This window comes from Aythya fuligula, chromosome 2, assembly GCF_009819795.1.
Source record: "Aythya fuligula isolate bAytFul2 chromosome 2, bAytFul2.pri, whole genome shotgun sequence".
Classification (NCBI taxonomy): Eukaryota; Metazoa; Chordata; class Aves; order Anseriformes; family Anatidae; genus Aythya; species Aythya fuligula.
The window spans coordinates 3,213,808-3,234,228 of NC_045560.1; the positions used below are offsets into that span (position 1 = coordinate 3,213,808).

The 20,421-nt window shown below is 46.2% G+C and overlaps 1 protein-coding gene across 1 annotated transcript in view; it reads left to right on the top strand.

Moving 5' to 3' along the window:
* Positions 1–7,778: 7,778 nt before the first annotated feature.
* Positions 7,779–20,421, top strand: part of OBSCN (obscurin, cytoskeletal calmodulin and titin-interacting RhoGEF) — a 175,207-nt gene continuing 162,564 nt past the window's right edge. Inside the window, exons 1-3 of the mRNA XM_032182181.1 lie at positions 7,779–8,910; positions 15,880–16,149; positions 18,375–18,635. Of these exons, the coding sequence (XP_032038072.1) occupies positions 7,779–8,910; positions 15,880–16,149; positions 18,375–18,635 (1,663 nt within the window). The remainder of the gene's footprint in view (positions 8,911–15,879; positions 16,150–18,374; positions 18,636–20,421) is intronic.

The window sequence follows — 20,421 nt, forward strand, 5'->3', positions numbered from 1 at the left end:
GTTCCTCTGTCAGTGTTTCTGGGCTGGAGTTATGTCTCGTCTCGCGAAACGTATTTGAAGATGGAGCTGAAGACGGAGGAAATCCATCCTTCTCCTGGTCTGAAGCAACTATGGATTTGCTTTGCTTAATTATTTCTGGCCTTGTTAGCAAAAGAGCAAAGATCGGCCTCCAAAGGAGAGAAGAAAAGAGAGGAAAGCCAGGTTTAAAGCTGGTGGTTGTACTTGCTGCATTTTCTCCTCAAACTGGCAAGAGCAGTGTGCATGAAGAGCCTGGAATAAATAAGGTTCCTGCGGAGAGGTGGCAGCAAGGAGTGTTTTGTTTTGTTTTGTTTTTAAGAATTATTTCCAGGGCATAAAGCCTGCGCTGCTTTTCTCCTCAGCAAGAACTTTTTTTCCTCTGAGCTTCTCTCCGGTGTCAATACCAATTGAAAGCACAGCCCCCCACCCTCCTCACATTTCTACAAATGGCTCTGACGAGAGATGGGGAGAGATGGAGCTCGACAGCTGAGGCTATTTTCGGCCCTACAGCTCAATGGGGTGGAGTGGCTGTAATGACAATGACGTCCACCCGTTAAAATACAAGCGTTGGGGCTGCAGCCTCGTGGCTAATTGTCACGGAGGGAATTCTTTGTCCCTGCGGCAGTTGTGATCCTGAAACTCCCTCACATAGGAAATCACACATGGTAAAACTCGAGGCAGTGCTTCCAGGTTAATAAAAGCCAGTTTCCTTCTCTGTTAATGCTGGTGGTGATGTATTTAAGGGTTGGGATTATTTGTTTCAGTGCTGGTAAGAGCCTGTGGTCTTTGTGGATATGCATGCAACAAGTGACAGAAAGTAAGAAAATGGTTTCAGATTGTACCAAAAGGGGTTTAGGTTGGACATTAGGAAAAATTTCTTCACAGAGGTGATGGTCAGGGATGGGAATGGGCTGCCCAGGGACGTGGTGGAGTCCCCAGCCCTGGAGGTATTTCAGAGATGCATGGACGTGGCACTGAGGGACGTGATGTAGTGATGGGACCCAGGAGGTCAGGCTTGTGGTTGGACTTGCTGACCCTGAAAGACTTTTCCAACCTAGATGATTCTATGATTTAATGTGTAAGGGAGAGAAATGTACGTGTACACATCCAGGGGGTGTGTGTGCATGGAGAGGAAATGTGTATTAGCTCAACTGTGGAATAGTGCTGCCAACTTCAGGCATGTAAAACTCCAGCCTTCAAAACTGTAAGACTAATGAAGTAATATAAATCCATGTGAATCTGCTGTTTTTCTGAACCTTTCAAGCTCACCCAGCTCACGCTGTCATTCTTTGCCATCTGAGCAGACATTGGGGTGCACCTAGGGCAGGGGTTCTGCCATAGCCATTTGCCTCCTGGGTATGTTTTAATCAAAATCCAGTTGGAGGAAATCTGTGATAAATTTGCTAGGGTTTGCATCACTCCTTTTCTGTCCGCAGGGTGGCAAACCCAGAATTTTTGTCTTTCCCCTCTACTCGTGTCCTGCCTTTTCAGCCCCGTGAAGCAGTGATGAGCATCGCCACATGCCTAAGAACTCCCCTGCATTGTAGCTATTCTTTATGTGCTGTCAGAGCAGCCTGGGTGGCTTTAGGCTCAGAAAAATAAAAGGAAAACATGATGCCACACCATCTTGAGTATCAGAGGGGCTGAGCTGAGCAGTTTTGGTCCTTTGGAAGATTCTGGGGTTGTCTTTGTGGCTTCATGAAGGAGGATCCCAATGAAGCTGCATGCTGCAGCAAAACCCTAGTAGGAAGAAGTCTTTATGTGGACCTATGGACCTTTTTGGACCTATGGATATGTTAGAAGGAAAGCAAATGCTGTCTGTATGGTTAAAAGAGGGGTGAGCTTCATAAGCAATAGGTCCGCCTTTATCAAACAGGAAAGATCAGTGTGCTTGAACCAATGTAAGTCATCTAATTGGCTTCAACCCCCCGTGTTTTACATTAACCGTGTGCTTATGTGACTGGAGGGTGATCTGACTGTCTTGCTCGGTAGAGTCACAAAATGGTTTGGGTTGGAAGGGACCTAAAGGTCATCTAATTCCAACCCCTCTGCTATGGACAGGGACATCTCCCACTAGATCAGGTTGTTCAAACCTCATGAATGATACTTGTTAGAGTTTTCTATTGGTTCTACTCTCTTGTTCGCTACCAGTCACTGGAAATATCCAGATTATTAAGGATTCATGTCAGGAGCCTGAGGTGGTGCAGGTCCCTTCCTAGATAGGTGGTGCATATTTAGCCTTTCCCTGAGGGCCAGGTTGGAAGATTGTTTTTGATTTGAGCTTAGCTGTCTCTGAGGGCTACTCACAATGTTGAATGCCACATGCTAGCCACTGACCAGCTATGAAACTGCCCTGAGCATCTCCTGTGGACTTTGTCTAACTATGGAGGCACCAGATAGCAGGGAAGGTAAATGAGCCTCCCTCTGACTTGAGATAGCTTATGGCAGCAGGCTTAGTTTAATGCATGGAGTCCTCTGTGTCCAAATCTCCTATAGAGCATGGACACCTATCCTCCAAAGCGCCATGGAAGGCTTTCATCTGCTCACCAAGTGACCTTTAAACATGCCAAAATCCGTTGTCTCTCACTGAAGAGGAATTTAGAGTAGCCCAGGCTAAGCTCTGTGTCCAGCTCCTCCGTGACAGATCCTGTTCCTGTGCTGATGAAACAGGCATCTGATCAATTCTGTCATCTCAGAGCAGCGCGTCTGTGCGAATCTCTACTTACACCTGCCTTAGAGGTGTGATGGGCACGTAGCACTGGGTGTACCAGTGTGCATTTCATCCTCCAAGCGGGAAGGGTTTGGGACCCAGGAACAGGAGCTTTCCTGACTTAATTGCCTCTCATCTCAGGAGAGGAAGGAGTGCAAGGCTGTAGCAGTTGTCCTTGTGGAGAAAGCCCAGGAAACATGAACTCTAAAGCTGATTGAATAAATGAGCAAGCAGGCATGTGATGGGTCTTAATGTGTTTCTGAGAGAACCCTTGTGTTCCTGACTTGCATTTCAGTAGTCTCAGGTTTAGGGATCTGTTGTCAAGTGTTTAATACCCTTAAAGTTCCTTGTTCTTCAGGGGGGCTGCTCATGGCCACATTTGTCTAGGGAATGTTTTGTGAGGCACATTGCACAGTGCTTTTTGCTCTTTGCAAAGGGTCACGGTGGACAGGATTTCCTTTCTAACCATTGACCTGAGAGGCCTCAGCAGAGAATAACCTGCCACCTCTGCACCCTCTCATGCCAAAGAGCATCACGACGGGGGCAGTACTCCACAGTGTGAGGCCTCTGCTTGCCCAGGGGCTGCTGAAGGCTTCTCAGATGCAGCCCAACATCGGTGAAACGAGGAGAAACCCATCCGCTACCCGGCCCCGCTCAGCGAGTCACGGGAGGTCAAGCGAGCGATGGTGCTGCCTATACATGGGGTGACATTTAATGACAAGGGCAGTGCCTGGCTCCTCGGGCTAAGACAAGTGGCAGGAGGGAATCATCTCATTGATGTAACCAGAGATGCCTGCGACGGCTTCCAGTGGGGGCTGCCTGCTGGGGTGCCCATCCTGGAGGCCTGCTCTCAGTGCTGCAGTCGGCAGGGTGGCCTGAGTTGATGTTTCCTTGTTGAGAGGAGAGACCTTTCTCTCCCTGAAGGCCATTTATTTTCTCTTCAGAAGGAGAATCTTGAAAGTAAATGTGCCCTTGGTGGAAGACCACTGCCAGGGGCTTGCTTATCCTGGGGGAAGCAGGTGAAGGTAGAGTCTGGCAGCTGTGAGGAGAGCGTTAGAGACCTGGGCTGCGTGCATGCTGTGTATTATTTCCTATAATTTATTTACATTATCTGACAATTCTTTCCCCAAAACAGTGAAAATTTGAATGAATAAAGACGTGGTTAAATTACAAGTACCGCTACTTTGCCCTCAGTGCGCTCAGAAACACCCCGATGGGAATGTGATCTCTGCTGCAAATGATTAATCACAGTGGGATTATAAAGTGAAATATGACACTGGTAAATGTCTGAGATTAATTGGAAGGGGCGTTTGCATTGACAAGGTTTATTCATGCTTTGCTGTCAGTCCTGCTGCTTCCAAGAGAGCTATCCTGGCATTTGCAGAGTTACTATGATTTTTGATGTTTGCATGTACCTATAAAGAATTTGAATTAGTGATTATTTTTTTTTTTACTAAATTGATTAACAAGTTGCACAATAGAGAAAAAAAAATCTTTTAGCAGTGTGTCCTCAAGGCCATCCTCTCCCTCTTACTCATAATCTATTTATCAGTTCAACCTAAGATGATGCATTTAATCCTATTTAATAAAATGTAGTTTATCTTGTCCAACCTATCTAAGCCTTTTGTTATGTCTGGCTGTTGGTTAGATATTTATTGTAGCTTTATCTTTGCCACAAGTTAAGATTTCATGCTTGTTAAGGGGATTTCATGCTTTCAACACCCTTAAGACAATGTTTTCATTCAGGCAGAGACTGAAGATACGAGCGATTTTCTCATGATTATTAAAGTAACCCAGTGGCAGAGCAAAAAATAAGCCCTGTTTTATTCTCCTACTTTGTTAGAAATGTATCTAAAATAATTCTGGTGAGCATGCTGTTGTCACTGATGCCTGGTGGTCTCCTGTCATCCTGGCCATCTATAATGGCATAAGAACCGTTCAGTGAGGGTATGTGATGAAAGCTGGTAGACAGCAAGGTGATGAAATGAAATGAAATGCAGACACCAGGGGAAGGTTTGGGAGAAAGGGGGAAGGGAGACTGCAACTTGAGGGAGCAGACCTTGGAGAGAAGCGTCTTGGAGTTGCTGTACCAGTCTAGTTCAAGAGCAATAGGCACCTGATGCTGCAGTTTCCTCATGTTTTAATTGCTCTTGGCTGTCAGATCTGCCAGTGAATGGTGAGGCACCCGTTTGGAACAGGGTTGTATCTGTGCAAGCAGGCTGTGAGTGGAAGGAAAGCACAGGAGGGTGGGTGATGTGAATGCACAAGAGCTTTAGGAAGCATTCCTGTTCTCACCTTGTAGCAGCCAGGCTTTGTGAGCACCCACCGCACACCCACAGCTCTCCTCCAGCCGTGGAGATGTCCCCTGGTGACCAGGGGAGGCAATGCTGCTCACAGGAAGCCACTGCTTGATGAAAGGTCTCTGCCTGGCTCATAGCCACACACCTCATGTCCGTAGCCGTCTCCGTGCTCCAGCACTGTTCCGTATTATGCAGAACTGCTTCAAAGAAGTGAAGCAACTTCACTCTGTTGTTCTTTTTGATGCCAAGGATTTGAAGGTGGAAATGGAGTTGGTGTGATATATCTATCAAAAACCAGGGATTTAGAAAGGATGAGACACAGTAAAGCCTTGTGAAGGTAGATCCAGAAACTTTGATGCCACGATGCAGCCTGAAATTCTGCCTGATGGGCAGGAAAGATTAGGGAGGACTTGAGCTCCAAGTCCATACCTTGATTTATTCATTCTTACTGTCATTAATGTTCCTGCTAGATTCTCCAGAGGTGAACCTGGATCCCAGCACACACACACACACCCCACTAAAACTGTCCAGCCTCAAACAAGCAGAAGACCCTGATCATCACTCAATCAACTTCAGTGGAAATTTCCACTGACTTCAGTGTACTTTGGCTCCAGCCCAACGCCTGTATCTACATCTTCCAAGCATTCATGCAACTTCTCTGCTTGCAGCCTTGCACATGTTTATGGAAAATATATTTTAAAGCTTACATGAGGACAGAGATTGAATTTAGTCAGAGGGAATAGGAAGTGCAAACTAGTTCACAGACTTCTGAACTCTGTTTGAGATCAAGGGAAAAACAGTTCTGTACATTAATTTCAACTACTAATGGTGACCACTGCACAGAAAGTCAGTTGTTCTGAGCACTAATGATTGCAGGTCAATTGTTCTTTGCATTCTTAGCATTTACTGAGTGATTTTTCCCCATTACTGTTTTTCAGCTTTAAACTTTGAGAACAATTTATTTAATTGCTAAAGATTTTTGGTGGAATAATGCAATATGCTCGATAACTGGAAGAAAAACAACAACAAAAAACACAAGCAAATCTGAATTACGTTAGCGAGTATCAATTTCCTCTAAAGGGAAAGGTGTCTGACTGCTTCTTAAGAGTTCAATATGTTGGAGAGGGAGACAGAAGAGATTGTAAGTCGTGTATTTTTCCTGTTATGTATAGCAGGAAGACTGCATTTGGTTTTGGCTTAGCTCCATGGCCCAAATGAAGTCTGAAGGTTAGATCAGCTATACTGTCCTCAATGGTAATAATGATTAGAATGAAAACCGTTTTGTGTTTTTCTGCCATTGCTTTCCCCATATTTAGTTTTAATGGTAATTTGTGCCTTTCAGTCTCCAGCAGAGAAAATGGAATGAAAAACGATAATTTGCTGTTAATTTTCATGCATGATTTGTCATATACTCCAGCAAGTACCTTGTCATATACATGGAGCACATCATTATTCATCAGACCATCCCTGTCCTAATGCAGAGACAATTTGGGAGGGGAGCCAAGGCAAAGGGCAAGCAGACAGTTTCCCCAAGGTCATGCTGCAGGTCAACAGCCCACTCGACTCCCACCCCCTTGTGCCATTATCTATTTGCATATTAACATTAACGCACTGCAACGGGAACTGGGGGAAGGAGGAAAAACTAATGCAACTTCTGCCCAAACAGTGCAAAAAATGAAAGCAGGTTTTTGGCCTGCTCTTAGTGCTTTCTGCTGGAGGTGGGAGGGAGGTTGTAAGGGCATGCATCTGTCATTGGGTGAGAGAGTGGGTGGATTTGTGGCCAGCAGGGAAGCCAACCTGCTGTAGGATTAAGAAGGATATTTCTGTCAGGGTGACTGCGTATTATTTCCTTTGAATTACTTACAATGCTGGTGCAGTTTGCTTTGTGTGGCCCTTCTGAAGGTGAAAAAGCAGAGATGTGAGAGCAGCCTTGCAGATCTCCCTTCAGTAGCTCCCATAGCTCAAGGGGGTGCAACTTGCTAATGCCCAAGTGTCTGGCATTATACAGCTGAGGACATCTAGTAGCTTGGAGAGAAACAGTGCACATGGGTCTGGTGAATAGGACTTGCAGAGAGGCTTGGAGCTGGGGAGTTTGCTCTTTACAGAGCACTATTCCCAGGCCTCATCCTGCTCCCGGGAAGAGTCGGCTGGTGTACCCTGGGGTTTCTGGTGCCGGCAGGGTCAAGAGCAGGCCTTGAGCTGTGCTTTGCTTGTCTAAGTAAATGACAGCCAGTGTGCAAAAGGGCTTCTGCTCCTGGAGGATTAGAAGTAGTTTCACTTCACCTGTAGGGGAAGGACATCCAGGAGTCCGTAGAAAGAGGAGCAAATGAAGAAGGTAAGTTAGTATGCCATGGGGAACTCAAGGGGACCCTAAATGCATTGCTCTCTGTAGAATCATAGAATCATAAAGGTTGGAAGAGACCTTCAAGATCATCTGGTCCAACCGTCACCCTACCACCAAGCCATGTCCCTAAGCACCATGTCCAACCTTTCCTTGAACACCCCCAGGGACGGTGACTCCAGTGGAAAAGTGGGCCACTTCCTCCTTCAGTAGATTCACATGACTAAGCTCAAATCCAAAAAGTATGTAAGATCTTCTCACCCGTAGTGAGAACGATGAAAACGTGCCCCAACCAGATTGTTCTAGATGGCAAATGTCCTGAAACCATGAAAGTGCAACAGTTCTTTGCTTGTACCACCTAATCTGTTCACTCCTGACATTTTTATTTCTCACCCTTTAGGTAACCAGGATGGATTACAGCTCGTTCAGTGGAGTCCCCCGATTCTTGACCCGGCCTAAGGCATTTATGGTGTCTGTGGGGAAGGATGCCACCCTGAGCTGCCAGATCATTGGGAACCCCATCCCAGTTGTGAGCTGGGAAAAGGATAAACTTCCAGTCCAGTCTGGGGGAAGGTTTAAAACCACAGAAGATGGGGATCTTTATCGGCTAACAATCTATGATCTGAGCCTGGAGGACAGTGGCCAATACATCTGCCGGGCCAAGAACACTATTGGGGAAGCTTTTGCTGCTGTCAGTATCAAAGTTGGAGAGGAGACCACGGTAACAGAGTCAGCCCCGTATTTCATCCAGAAACCATCCTCCATCAAAGTAACTTTGGGTGAGGATGCCATGTTCAAATGTAAAGTTCAGGGCAGCCCTCCCCTCTCGGTGAACTGGGAGAAAGACGGGAGACACCTGCGGAACCGGGCCGACGCAGGCCGCTTCCAGATCGAGTCCACCGGGGAGTCAAATGCTCTCACCATCCAATGTGCCCGGCTGGGGGACAGTGGCACGTACACGTGCCGGGCAGAGAATCCCATCGGCTCCGCCAGCGCTTCAGCTGCGCTGGTGGTGGAAACGCAGGGCTCTTCGAACCCAGGCAGCAGCAGCCATTTCGACACCAGCTGCGGCAAGACGGCTTCCTTGTTGTCTCACTTGCAAAAGAGGCGGGAGGAGATCAGGAAGACGGACGTAGCCCATGGGTCTTTTGATTCCACGGCTGCCCAGTCTTACTCCGTGACAGAAGGGCTGTCCAGCATTGGTTATAGCCTCTCCCGGGACTACGAGCGGGCAGCTGGCCTCACCACCAAAGGGGCCCGCAATGCAACCTTCGGGGCGCTGACGCGCACGTGCAGCGTGACAGAGGGCAAGCACGCTAAGCTGAGCTGCTACGTGACGGGCGAGCCCAAGCCTGAGATCGTGTGGAAGAAGGACAACGAGGTCATTTCGGAAGGGCGGCGGCACGTCATCTACGAGGACGATCAGGAGAACTTCGTGCTGAAGATCCTCTTCTGCAAGCAGGTAGACAACGGGCTGTACACCTGCACGGCCTCTAACCTGGCGGGACAGACCTACAGCTCCGTGTTGGTCACTGTCAAAGGTGGGTGCTGACGTCTTGCTGGGGTGGGCAGCCCACAAGAAGAAAGGCAAAGCACTTCCACACCGAGTGGGAATTTGGGAAGAACTTCAGGAAAGGGGTGTGGGTGAGGCATGAAGAAAAACCCTCCAGCTGTAAAGGGGGTTAGTGCTGGAACAGATGACCTGGGGAAGGGGAGAGAGTCCCATCACAGGAGGTTTTTAGGAAGCACAATAAACAAGCATCATTTGGGGATGAATGATGTTGAACTGGCAGGTTGTGGGGTGGCTGGAATGAACTAGATCTTTAAAGATCTCCTCTGTCCTCATTTATAGTAATCTAAGAGATCCCTTACCATCCTCTGGTTCAGCTCACCCCCCCACCCCCATGTTTTCCTCCAAGGTTTGATCGTATCTGGGTTTAAATTCACCACAGGGTTTAATCAAACTGGTCCTCTTAATCTCACTCATGCCATTTAAAAGGTGGTAGAGGAAACTCCTCCCTGCAAACTGAGTGTGCCAGGCTGCACTGGATCCCTTGGGGGGCCTACCCCAGCTCTAATGCCGTCTCCTCTCAGTTTTTCTGCCCAGATTGACCCACAAGCAGCATTTTTCTTGTCTGGCCTCTTCAGTCTTTTCCCATCTTGTGTTGCTGGATAGCCTGTAGTCCTCGTATGCTCCCAGATCTCTACCAGCTCCAGCATGCTTCTGTTTGCCATACTTAGTGGTGATGAACTTGCCTTCAGAAGGTCCCTCAGCTCTGGTGGAGGTCAGGACAAGCTCTTCAGAACACAAACAAAATTGTGACACATTTTCACAGAGGAAGTTCTAAATCTTCAAGTTGCTCTCCCGTTTGGCAAGGCTTCAGCAGGCAGTCTGCAACCCCAATAAATTAACTCTCAGATGTAAAACAAAAACAAAACGACAACAGCAAAACAAAACAACAACAACAAAACTTTGCCACTTTGTGTGACAAAATAGACTTTTTTGACTGGAAGCAAAATGTGTTAGAAATCTAAATCAGTAGGAAGGGTCTGTGTTTGAAACTTGTCTTTAAGACTCTCAGCTTTTATTCAGTTTTATTGGTTTCCCTGTTCCAGACTTCTCCTTTCGTGCTCACCATCTTTCCCGTCAGTGACTCAGTCCCTGTGTCTGTCAGTGACACCCGATCCACCGAGCTTGCTGGCACTTGTCCTGCTCATTGCCATCCCTCGGAGGTGCTGAGTGGTGTCGAGAAGGGCATTTGGCCCCTTACATAACTCTGTGATTCCCTTATGAGACAGGACTCAAGGGAGAAGACCGAGCCTCTTCACTCTGAGCGTGGATCAGGCTCCGTTCCTCGCCTAGCTTTTGTCTTGCAGAGAACTGCCCCGTGCCTATGTGGTTATTCCCAACGGGGGCACCTGCTCCAACAGAGACAGGGAAAGCATGTGAAGCAGCAGGTCTGGGAGCAGGCACCATGGGAAAGGGTTATTTATCAATGTCCATTGTCAAAAGACGCCTGTGAGTCAGAGGGCTCAAGTGGAAATGTTTGCGGTATGTTTCTTTGTTACACTACACCACGGTGGGCTTGCTGGCCAGGCCAAGGCTGCCATGGAAAATCCACATGGGTTGGTTATAATTAGGCCCTACATAATGACTCTCCTTTTTGTTACCAGAAGTCCTCAGCCATCCAAAGACAGCAGAATGATGGAGCAATGAAGGGAACTTTTAATTCTGTCCATTATGCCATTGGTGGTGTCCTTAGCTCATCTGCAATCATGTTTTGGGGGGTAGGTCATATTGCCACATTATCTTCTCTTAGGCACTTCTGCAGGACTGAGAAAAACTCCCCATGCAGCCACTTCTGCCAGCACAAAGCTGCTGCAGTGGCTTTGCACAGGTGGCAGCATGTTTGTAGAGCCTGTGACTCTGCTTCCCCAGAGTGTATCCATAGCCACAGATACACAGGTAGGCAAGCTTCGAGGGTTTAAGTACTCTCTGGCATTCTGGTTCGCATATAGCACATAATTTCAACCTGAGTGAGAATATTTGTGGGTGTTTTAAGTGTAATAATAAGAAAAACTACCTGCATCCTGCCTCGGAGGTAGTTAGTAGCAGCCTCGCAGGGTACTAGCCTGCGAGGTACTTTTAGGGATATGGTACTTTTAGGGTTATGGTTTAGTGGAGGGCTGTTAGCGTTAGGTTGGAGGTTGGACTCGATGACCTTGAGGTCTCTTCCAACCTGGAAAATTCTGTGATTCTGTGATTCTGTGATTCTGTACAGGACTGGGCACAGGTCAGGCATCTTCTAGCTCGCCTCCTGTATTTTGTCAGTCTAAATGTTAGACCTAGGGACCGAACACTTGGCCAAACCCATGTCTTAAAGATCATTGAGCTGAAAGAGAATTTTTTGTTCTTAAATGGGATGTAGTCAATTAGGTGTAAATGTCAAAGGCAAGACTACAAGGCAGAGAGTCACCATCACAGTTAAAGAAAGCCAAGAGTTGATAACTCTTGTTCAGAAACGTGCTGGATTCCAGTGTCTAGAGCAGGGATAAAACTACAAACCATATCCTGAAACATGAGCTGTAAAAGTTAAGGAACTCTTCCCAAGAGCAAACCTCTTTGACAAACCAAAGAGCACAGTCGATGGGAAGAATGTGAATTAATGACTTGAATTTCCCGAAGGCTTTGAAGATGTCCCTAAGCCGTGCGTAAAGTGAGCAAGAATAGCGTACAGGTCTCTATCCTTGGGCCTGGGCCAAGCAATGTTCATCTGAGGAAAGGAATTTGGGACTGGGTCACTGAATACAGAGGGACTAGTTGAGTAATCAGATACTGTATGGAAAGGTTAAAGGCTGCGGCTCAGATAGGATCAGGACTGGAAAAACAGACTGGTGCTGAGGCTACTCCTTTCTTCTTCTGATCTGAAGTGATTTTGGATGGCCACTGTCATGGTAGCTGTATTTGAGATCTGAAAAAGAGCTAAAACATGAGGAATGTGGAGGTACAGAGGCAGTTTTAAAAGCACAGTTACTAAGAAAAAGAGCAAGGAAACAAGATGGTGGAAGCTTATCCACACACCTTCAGATAGCTACTCTTGGAAGTATTTTCCATATTCTTACTCTCATTGGCTTTTTTTTTTGTAACAAATGGAAAAATTGCCTCTAGAATAATAAATGGAGAACCTTTAAGAAGCCAGGAGTAGGCAAGAGGAAATGCAGGCAGGTGAAAATCACAGAATATCCTGAGTTGGGTGGGACCAACAAAGATCATCAATTCCAACTCCCAGGTCTGCACAGACCCACCCCAAAATCAGCAATCAGAGCACATGTCTGAAAAGACCTACAGGTGAAAAGAGAAAGGTCAGGCAGGCAGATATGCCTTGGGAAGGTTAGGAAGACACTAGCTTCTCCGCAGGCTGCACCTATTCTTAGCAAAATATGTGTGAGCAGGACCTGCTTTTAACATCTAACATCATCTCATTGCTAGTTTGGTTGGTATGGACCAAACAAAAGCCTATGACACTCTGGAGAAATATGTTTTCAAGACAAGCAGCCAAATTTATAGCTGGTTTAAGCTCTTACAGCTTTCCCACTGACTCCATGAACTGCTCTTGCTCCATGCTCCCTTGGGGTTTTGTTGTGCTGTTTCCATCTCACATTCTTCCCAGTAGGCAGGATTTTGTAGGTCTTTCATTTTTCCTTCTTTAGAAATGTTTTTATGTGCCTTGGTGAGTATTTCTTCTTTGTCTGGAGACAGATTAATAGAAAAATGTAGCCAAAAAATTGTGGAGAATTCATCTTTAAAAAAATAAATTCATTTTGACAGTAGAAATGGATTTAAATGACCTCTCAGGGCACTCAGTGAATGAAAATGAGTCATGTTGGGAGGCCAGGTGCTACAAGGACAAAGTAGAAGAGATGCTTAAATTAGTACCTCTGAGCTTGGATGGAAGTAAATGTGTCTAGAGAATGAATGGTTGATATGGAGTGATCAGAAAATCTTTGTTTTCATACTTCAAACTTCATTCTCCCAGAAAGAGATTGCTGTTTTTACTTGATGTTAAAAAACTTCTAACCAGCTCTGGTATTATAGGAGCTAGAGATGGGAACTGGTGGTACTTCTTATGCAAAAACTGTCACAGGTAACCTCAGATGAACACACCTCATCTTCCAAGGGCATTTTGAGTATTTTGGATAAGGAAAGAAGTTGGTAGCCCAATGGTTTTATCCTCCATATTAGTCATACTTAACAAGAGCTTACATCGAGAATTACCTTGTGAAAGAGTAACGTGTGACAAACAGGCATGTAGAATTGAGCAGTCAATATTTATGGAGTCCGAGAGATCAAGAATAATGTCGTTATCTGTAGCAACATTTCCCCAAATGCCTGTGGTAGCTGCAGCACAGAACTGAGAGCTGTGCTGGGTGCTGTGCAGAGAAGTAAGAGAGGGTCCCTGGGCTGGAGGATTGTAAATGTCACTCTCTGACTGATATCTGCAATATCTGCAGCCCGGTGTGGGGTGAAAGAGGTCAATGTAGAGGTCTCTGGGCAACTCACCGTTCTGACCAGTGGGGTCCTTCTGTGGTCCCGTTACCAAAATTAACACCTTCTGCCTGACAGCCGACCAGGCATATGTTAGACTGTGTAAAGGGCATGAAGATATGTTCAGGAAGAGGAGACTGGTGGGTTTCAGAGCATCTCCCTCAATTCTCCAAAAGAGCAGTGGGCTGGGAGAATTGCAGCTTTTAGTTCAGTTTGTCAGCTGCTGTCCTTCTGAAGCCCCATTCAGAGCAAAATAAGATGCATGTGCACATCAGTAGAATGAAAGCAAAGTTGTTTTCAGAGGAGATCTGTGACCCCAGGCTGGCACGGATAGCTTTGTACCTACTGTCCCTGGCTGGAAAAGCAGTGCTTTTACTGCAACACATAAAAAAGAATCTAATGATTTGCCTGTTTATACAGTTAAGAGCCTTTTCTTGGGGTAGCTTTTTTTACCTTAGGTACTGCTTGGTGGCTGTAAAGGGAGAGGTTAATGACATGGCCAGCTGCTCCAAATGTGGAAACAGGCTCGTGTGCTTCTCAGGTGCATCTTGGATTTCCTTCTGGCCCTTGGACATGCCCCTGTGCTCTCATGGCCAGCTCCAGAGTCCCTCCAGTCTCACACAGCAATATCTCAACAAGGCTGGTATCCTTCTGATAAAGGCTTGTTCTCATCCTCCTGCTTGGTCCCATGGCATGAGAACTGCATCCACATCATTCCCCCTAACCACATGGGGAGCTTCCAGATGTGAAATACAAGAGTGCAGGGCAGGAGGCTGAATTCTCCATGGGATAGAGGAAGAGGAAGATAATTAATACATGGACTGGGGGCAGAGCAGGTCTGTGTTACTGCAAGACTTTGACTTGCCTTGAAACGAAACACATTAAGCAAAAAGACACGTCCCTGTTCCTAAGGTATTGCATGGGTTCCCGGTAAGTTTTCAGTCCTGGGGTAGCCACACAGGTTCAGTATCACACAGGTAATACAGCATCGCTCCCTCCAGGTGTCCTGCCCAAGCCCTGAGGGTCTGGTATCTCTGTCCAGGCTGTGCTCAGCTGGGAAGGATTGGAGGTGTCCATGACAGCTGCAGCTGTGGCTGTGCCAGGGGTGGAGTAAGAGCCCTGCAAAACTGAACATGGATTTCCAGGGCTCGAGTTCAATAAAGAACAAACCACACCAAAGACAGTGGGGGGACAGGATGGGGTAGACAATGGCTTGGGTATACACTCAGCTACCGAAAGCACGAGAAGCAAGTTTTAAGCCATGCTCTGAGATGTGCCACTGTGGGCATGGGCTCATAAATATAAGAGGAATCCACTCCTGCCTGACACTTAGGCTAACACCTGCCATTACGAGCTGCTAGCCACCAGCTGAAATTATCAGCCAGGGAGTGTGATCAAGAAGAGGGGAATGGCACCATGAGAACAGCCTGGATGCTGATGCAGGAGCTATTAGAAGGTGGAGGTACACATCATGACATAATTTCTCATGAAGCACGAGTGGTGACACATCGTCATGAGCTAATCCAAGCGTCTGACGTGGTGGTGGCACCGCTGACCAGTGGCTGCCCTGTTCAGTTCAGTTCCTCTTTCTCTAGTTTGTTGCTGGGGTATCAGGATGATTTCACAGCTCAGCTGTCACGGGAATTAAATGGCATCTGCATTGTTCTGTTCGTAAAATGTTTTTCTCACTTCCATGCAGCTGTTCTGCCCTTTGATCTACACTCTGGTGTCTCCCTATGCCAGAGTGTTGTAGCCCAGTTGTTGAAGGAAAGCAGAGGCAGAGGAGACTCGGGCTTTTTCTCTCATTCTTTCATTGCCATTGACCAAAGCAGATGCAGAGGCTTTGGTGCTTGCAGGGAGAACAGGGAGCACCTCCATCACCTACTTCAGTGCTTTCCCCCACATCTGCCTGTGTCCGCACAGACACCTCTCATCTTTCTGTGCCATTTCAGACCCCTCCACTGAGCTCCTTTCTGACACAAGACCCCTAACACATCGGTTTTTGCACCAGCTGACTAGCTCAGCTGCTCACCTTGACCTAGAATTGCTGCCCTGTGTCCTACCCACCTGTAGCACGTAGCGAGTACGGTGCAGAGACGTTCGTGTTAGAGGACGAGCAGGCCATGAGAGCAGAATTTACCGACCTGATGCTGCACCAGTTCAGGATTAGAGCTGACTCGTGGGCTGTGTTGTGGGGCAGGTAAACAGTTCAGACACTGGTTCATTTATAGGTAAGTCCTCAAAAATACTTCTGATAAGATCTAGTATATATATATTAATATAAGAGCAGATCACCTACTGCAGTAGGGCTTGATTCTGGGGTTGGATGGGAGCCCAGTACAAATCGATATCATTAGTGAGGAGTGTTAGGGATAGGTCTTCCCTACTAAGTTATTTATTTGCATGCCTCTTACCCCAGACCATCCCAAATTCTTATTTCTCCTCTCTTTTTAATTCCCTGAAGAACCCTCGATACCCTTCAAGGAAAAACTGAAGGATCTTGAAGTACGGGAGAAGGAATCCGCCACCTTCCAATGCGAGGTACCTGTTCCTAGTACGGAGACGGCTTGGTTCAAGGAGGAAACCAAACTCCGGCAGAGCAAGAAATACAACATCGAGGAAGAGGGCACGTACCGCCGGCTCACCGTCCAGAACGTCACTGCAGACGATGATGCTGTCTATATCTGTGAGATGAAAGAAGGGAGCAGGACCATTGCAGAGCTGTCTGTCCAAGGTAAGGAAGAATCACTATTTCAGACAGGCTAAGCCTCGCCTGCTGAGTGCCAGATGCACACATGAGCCTCCAGATATGAGCTTATGAACCGTGTTCATCCCCTGCATGTGTGTAGGGAAGAACAGCAGACTCCCTTACAGTGAGAGGAGAGCCACGTGTGATGGGTCAGTGGGTCCCTGGGTCTCCTGCCAGGGCGTATCTGGGACACGGGGTCACAGAGCAGGGAGAGATTGTGTTTCTGCTCAAGACATGTCACCTGGTGGGGCCCTGTGCTTGAAGGGGCTTCCTAGAAGGCAAAGCCCTTGAGCTGCAGCCCAGCATTGTAGACTTCCCTTAACATGATCCAAAGCAAAGGATGTGTCCCCTGGTGCTGTCTCACACAGGTCTTGTTGGGTGTCTGGCAGACACGATGGTAAATCTGGTCTGAGAGTGGTGCTGACCACGCTGGGAAGTTGTCTTAGCAACTGTCCTATGGTCTGATGTGTGGTGCAGGCTGTGGTCATCACCGGTTTCATTTCTGACTGGGAACCAGGTTCATGTCTCAGAGCCATGACATCAGGAGCTGCTTTCTGGAGTATGAAAGGCTGATGAGTAAAATGTAGGTGTAGATCCATGTCCGAATCCTCCGAGTATGTCGACTTGGGACTGAAATTAATGTAGGCATAGAGTTGGGTGCACTGTTGGTGTCTCACAACCAGTGGATGCGCTCATCAGAGACACAGGCCTGTCTGCAGAAGGGGCCATCAGTTCCGAACTCACCGATTTGCTCACTTACCTGTGCAACTCCAGGACCTGCAGTTTTGATTTAGATACTGCTTACACTGCCATCATTGATGTGTTTTCCGTAGTGTGAGTTGCAGACCTGTAATAGCTACAGAATCACACTTTTCCTGTCTTGTTTGAAGCCTGAGTTTACTTCCACTGAAAACAAAAGTTCTCCACTACACAAATTGGTGCAAGATAGTTGGGTGCTGTGCATCCTTGGGCATATTTCTTTTTGTGTCATTAGCAAAGGCTTAACAGTTTGTATGGGTGAAGGCAGAAGGGGTAATATAGCCCACAGACACCTGAGAGTTCAGATAACCCTAACAGAACAAAAAGGATGTCTAAGCCATTCAAACACTGTAAATGTGTTTGTCCCTGGTAGCACATCTGGTATTTGTGTTGTGCTGTGGTCCTACAACAAGCTCCATTAGAAGAGAGTGACTGGGCCAGGTGGAGCTCTCAGGAGGGAAAGGAGGCAGAGGCTTACCAGGGGATCCCATTGCCTGCCTCGGGGGAGAATATTCGAGAGCAGGGTGGGGTTGGGAGAGTGTGAGAGCTTGGCAGGATGCACAGCTCTATGGCACTGCAGGGAGAGGGACACCACCAAGGGCAGCAGGGAGCAGATACATAGTCGAGCTTCAGAGAGGACGAGTAGGAAACACTGAATCCTCCTGATGCAACACGTCTGGTTTGTTCAGTGAAATGGCTCAGCATTGCTTCTTGTGAAGTATCTCTAGGTGCTTTGCCTGACTGAGGGCACTTCTGCCTGGCAGGGACTGTTTCTGGGCTAGAGACAGTCATTATCCATCAATAGGGCTGGTCTTCAGACCTTATTTTACACATTCCCCCGTGAACAGTCACATCCTGTAACTCTGACGTTATTCTTCTAAGTCATAATCACAGTAGCTTGGAAAGGCCACAAGTAAGTGACTTAATTCCATGTGAATTTCAGGGCTCACTCTAAAAAGAAATCTGAGGCTGTCAATGTATTTTCTGCTAAGTTAGGTGGCTGCTGTGTCTGGCCTCTTGGTTATGTAACTTACTGCTCATTTAATGGAAGCAAAATCCCAGAGACAGCCGAGGACCTGTCTGGTTAAAGACTGACCTACTTCAGCATAGTGTTTGTGCAAATTCCCAGAATATGCAGGCAATACAAGCCATATCACAGACAAATCTGTTCTTGGAAAGCCACGTACCTTGTGTTTACCCAACAACAGATACTGCATGTGAGACTAGAAACATGAGAGACTGTAGTCAAATAAAATTGCTTTTCTCTCTTTGAAGGGCAAAATGAGTCCTTGGGATTATCTCTTCTGTATAACACAGAGCCTAGGGTTTCATTTAGGAATGCCTGTGTAGTGAGAGCTATTGGCTAGAACAGCTGTAGTCTGGGTGGTCTCGTGTTGCCAGACACTTTCATATCTGCTGTTTGCTAATCATAATTACTTTCTTATTTAAAGGGAACATCATTAAAAAACTTCCACGAAAGACTGCGGTTTCCATAAACGATACAGCCATCTTCTGTGTGGAGCTGGAGAACGAATGCCAGAACATCCGCTGGCTGAAAAACAAAGAGGAGGTGAAAGCCAGTGATCGGATCTCCATCACGCGCTCTGGCAAGCAATACACCATGATCATCCGAGAGTGTACAATGGAAGATGCTGGCGAAATTGCCTTCCTGGCTGATGAAAGCAGGACTTCTACCCAGTTCACAGTGACCAGTAAGTTCCCCTTTTATTTGGCCTTGGTGTTTTGTCTTCCCCAGAAAGCAGGTACTCCCATGTTAGTACTATTTTTTCTAGGTATTGTCGTGGTAAGTCATGCATTGTCCAAAGACAGGGGGAAGTTCATTGCCTGCCAGAAAAGGCTTACGACAACCTGATGTTATGGAGAGGTCAAAACAGAGAGAGAAAACACATTTTGGGAAAGAGCATGGCACAAATGTGTCTCCCCCATACCATTCTCATTCCCTACTGGAATAAATATAAAACAACAACTGGAATGAATATAAACTGGAATGAATACACAACGTAGTGGTAAGGGATGTGTGATTTCTGCACACTGGGAGGTGCTTAGAAAACAATTTGTAAGCTACATGCATTATTGTCATCTTGCTTCATTATGCACAGAGTGCTGTGGATACTCTGTCTGCAAGCTGACCTTCATTTTCCAAAATCATTAGTTTATCTGAGGGCTATTTACCAGTTCTTGTGTCCACTTATTTTTCTCTCTCTCTTCAGTGTGTATTTGGAGGGAAGTGTCAGCCAGCATTCAGTTCATTCCCTAAGTCCTGGATCTCCAGAGACAGGAGGGTAGCTTGTGGGTATGCTGGCTCTTACAGGGAAGGAGATAGGTGTCCCAAATATTTTTGGCAGTGTGTGAAGTTCATTTCCATTCTAGGAAGCAAAAACATCTGTGAAAGAACATCTACACACTCACACACTAAACATTTCAGGGGCAGTCAAGCATTCAACAAACTCAAAGCATATTACTTTGATTTTAGCTTCCTAAGCTGTTTGCATTGAAGTAAAATAAAAATAAAATAAAATTAAATTAAATATAAATAAAAATAAAAGAAAAAACAAACACCTATAAGAAAAAGTAAAAATGTTTCCTCCTAAAAATATAATTTCCTTCCTTTTGTGGGGCAACAGATATAATATGCTGGCTGGAGAATTCCTTCAGATGGCAAATCTGATCTGAGCAAGGGTCCCAAGCAGAGCAGTAGCAGCAGGTGCAGTGTAGCTGATAACAGACCTGAAATGAAATTTTGATGAAACTGCCTGATTTTATTAGGCAGGTGTTTGTATCTTGGCACTGTGTCTCCCAGACGTGTGGGTTTTGCCTCCACTGCCGTTATAGTCTGCATGTGAACACCAACTCAGGGAAAATAATACTTCTTTTCTCCCACCAGCACCTCCAAATTGCAATTACTGAGTAGTAAAAACAAATCTTTAAATAACAGTTTAAAACTGTTGTATTATCTAAAGTGCTTGGGGCATTCTGACGTTATTAAGCTACACGTTTTAATGAGAAAAAAAAGGCATAAGCATCTTAGCATTGTGGCATTTTCTAAGGTATTTGGGAAGTTGTAACTGAGTTGTAACCAATCCAACCAAGCGTGGATGGGAATGACAATATTCAGCATGATTTCTGACTCTGCTGTTTAAATTATGAAGGAAGAGCTGATTCATGGAACAGAAAAAGTGAAGAAGTTGTCTTCCTGCAAGCAGGTATCTCTGAACAAAATATTACATTTCAGTTTCTGATGGTAAGGTCAGGAGATCCGATTCCAGCGTCTAGTTTTCAGTTTAATGCTATGTTAGCAGGACCTTTGGCATCTAGCTCTGACCAGCAGCCACTGACAGGCTGGTAACAGTGCACCCCAAAACACTTATGTGTCTATTTATGTAATGAAGAAAAAGTGTATCACATTGAGATTTCCTATTTTTACACTTTGTGCCTATTTGATAAGCTACTGTGTGCTATGTCCACATCTTTTTCAAT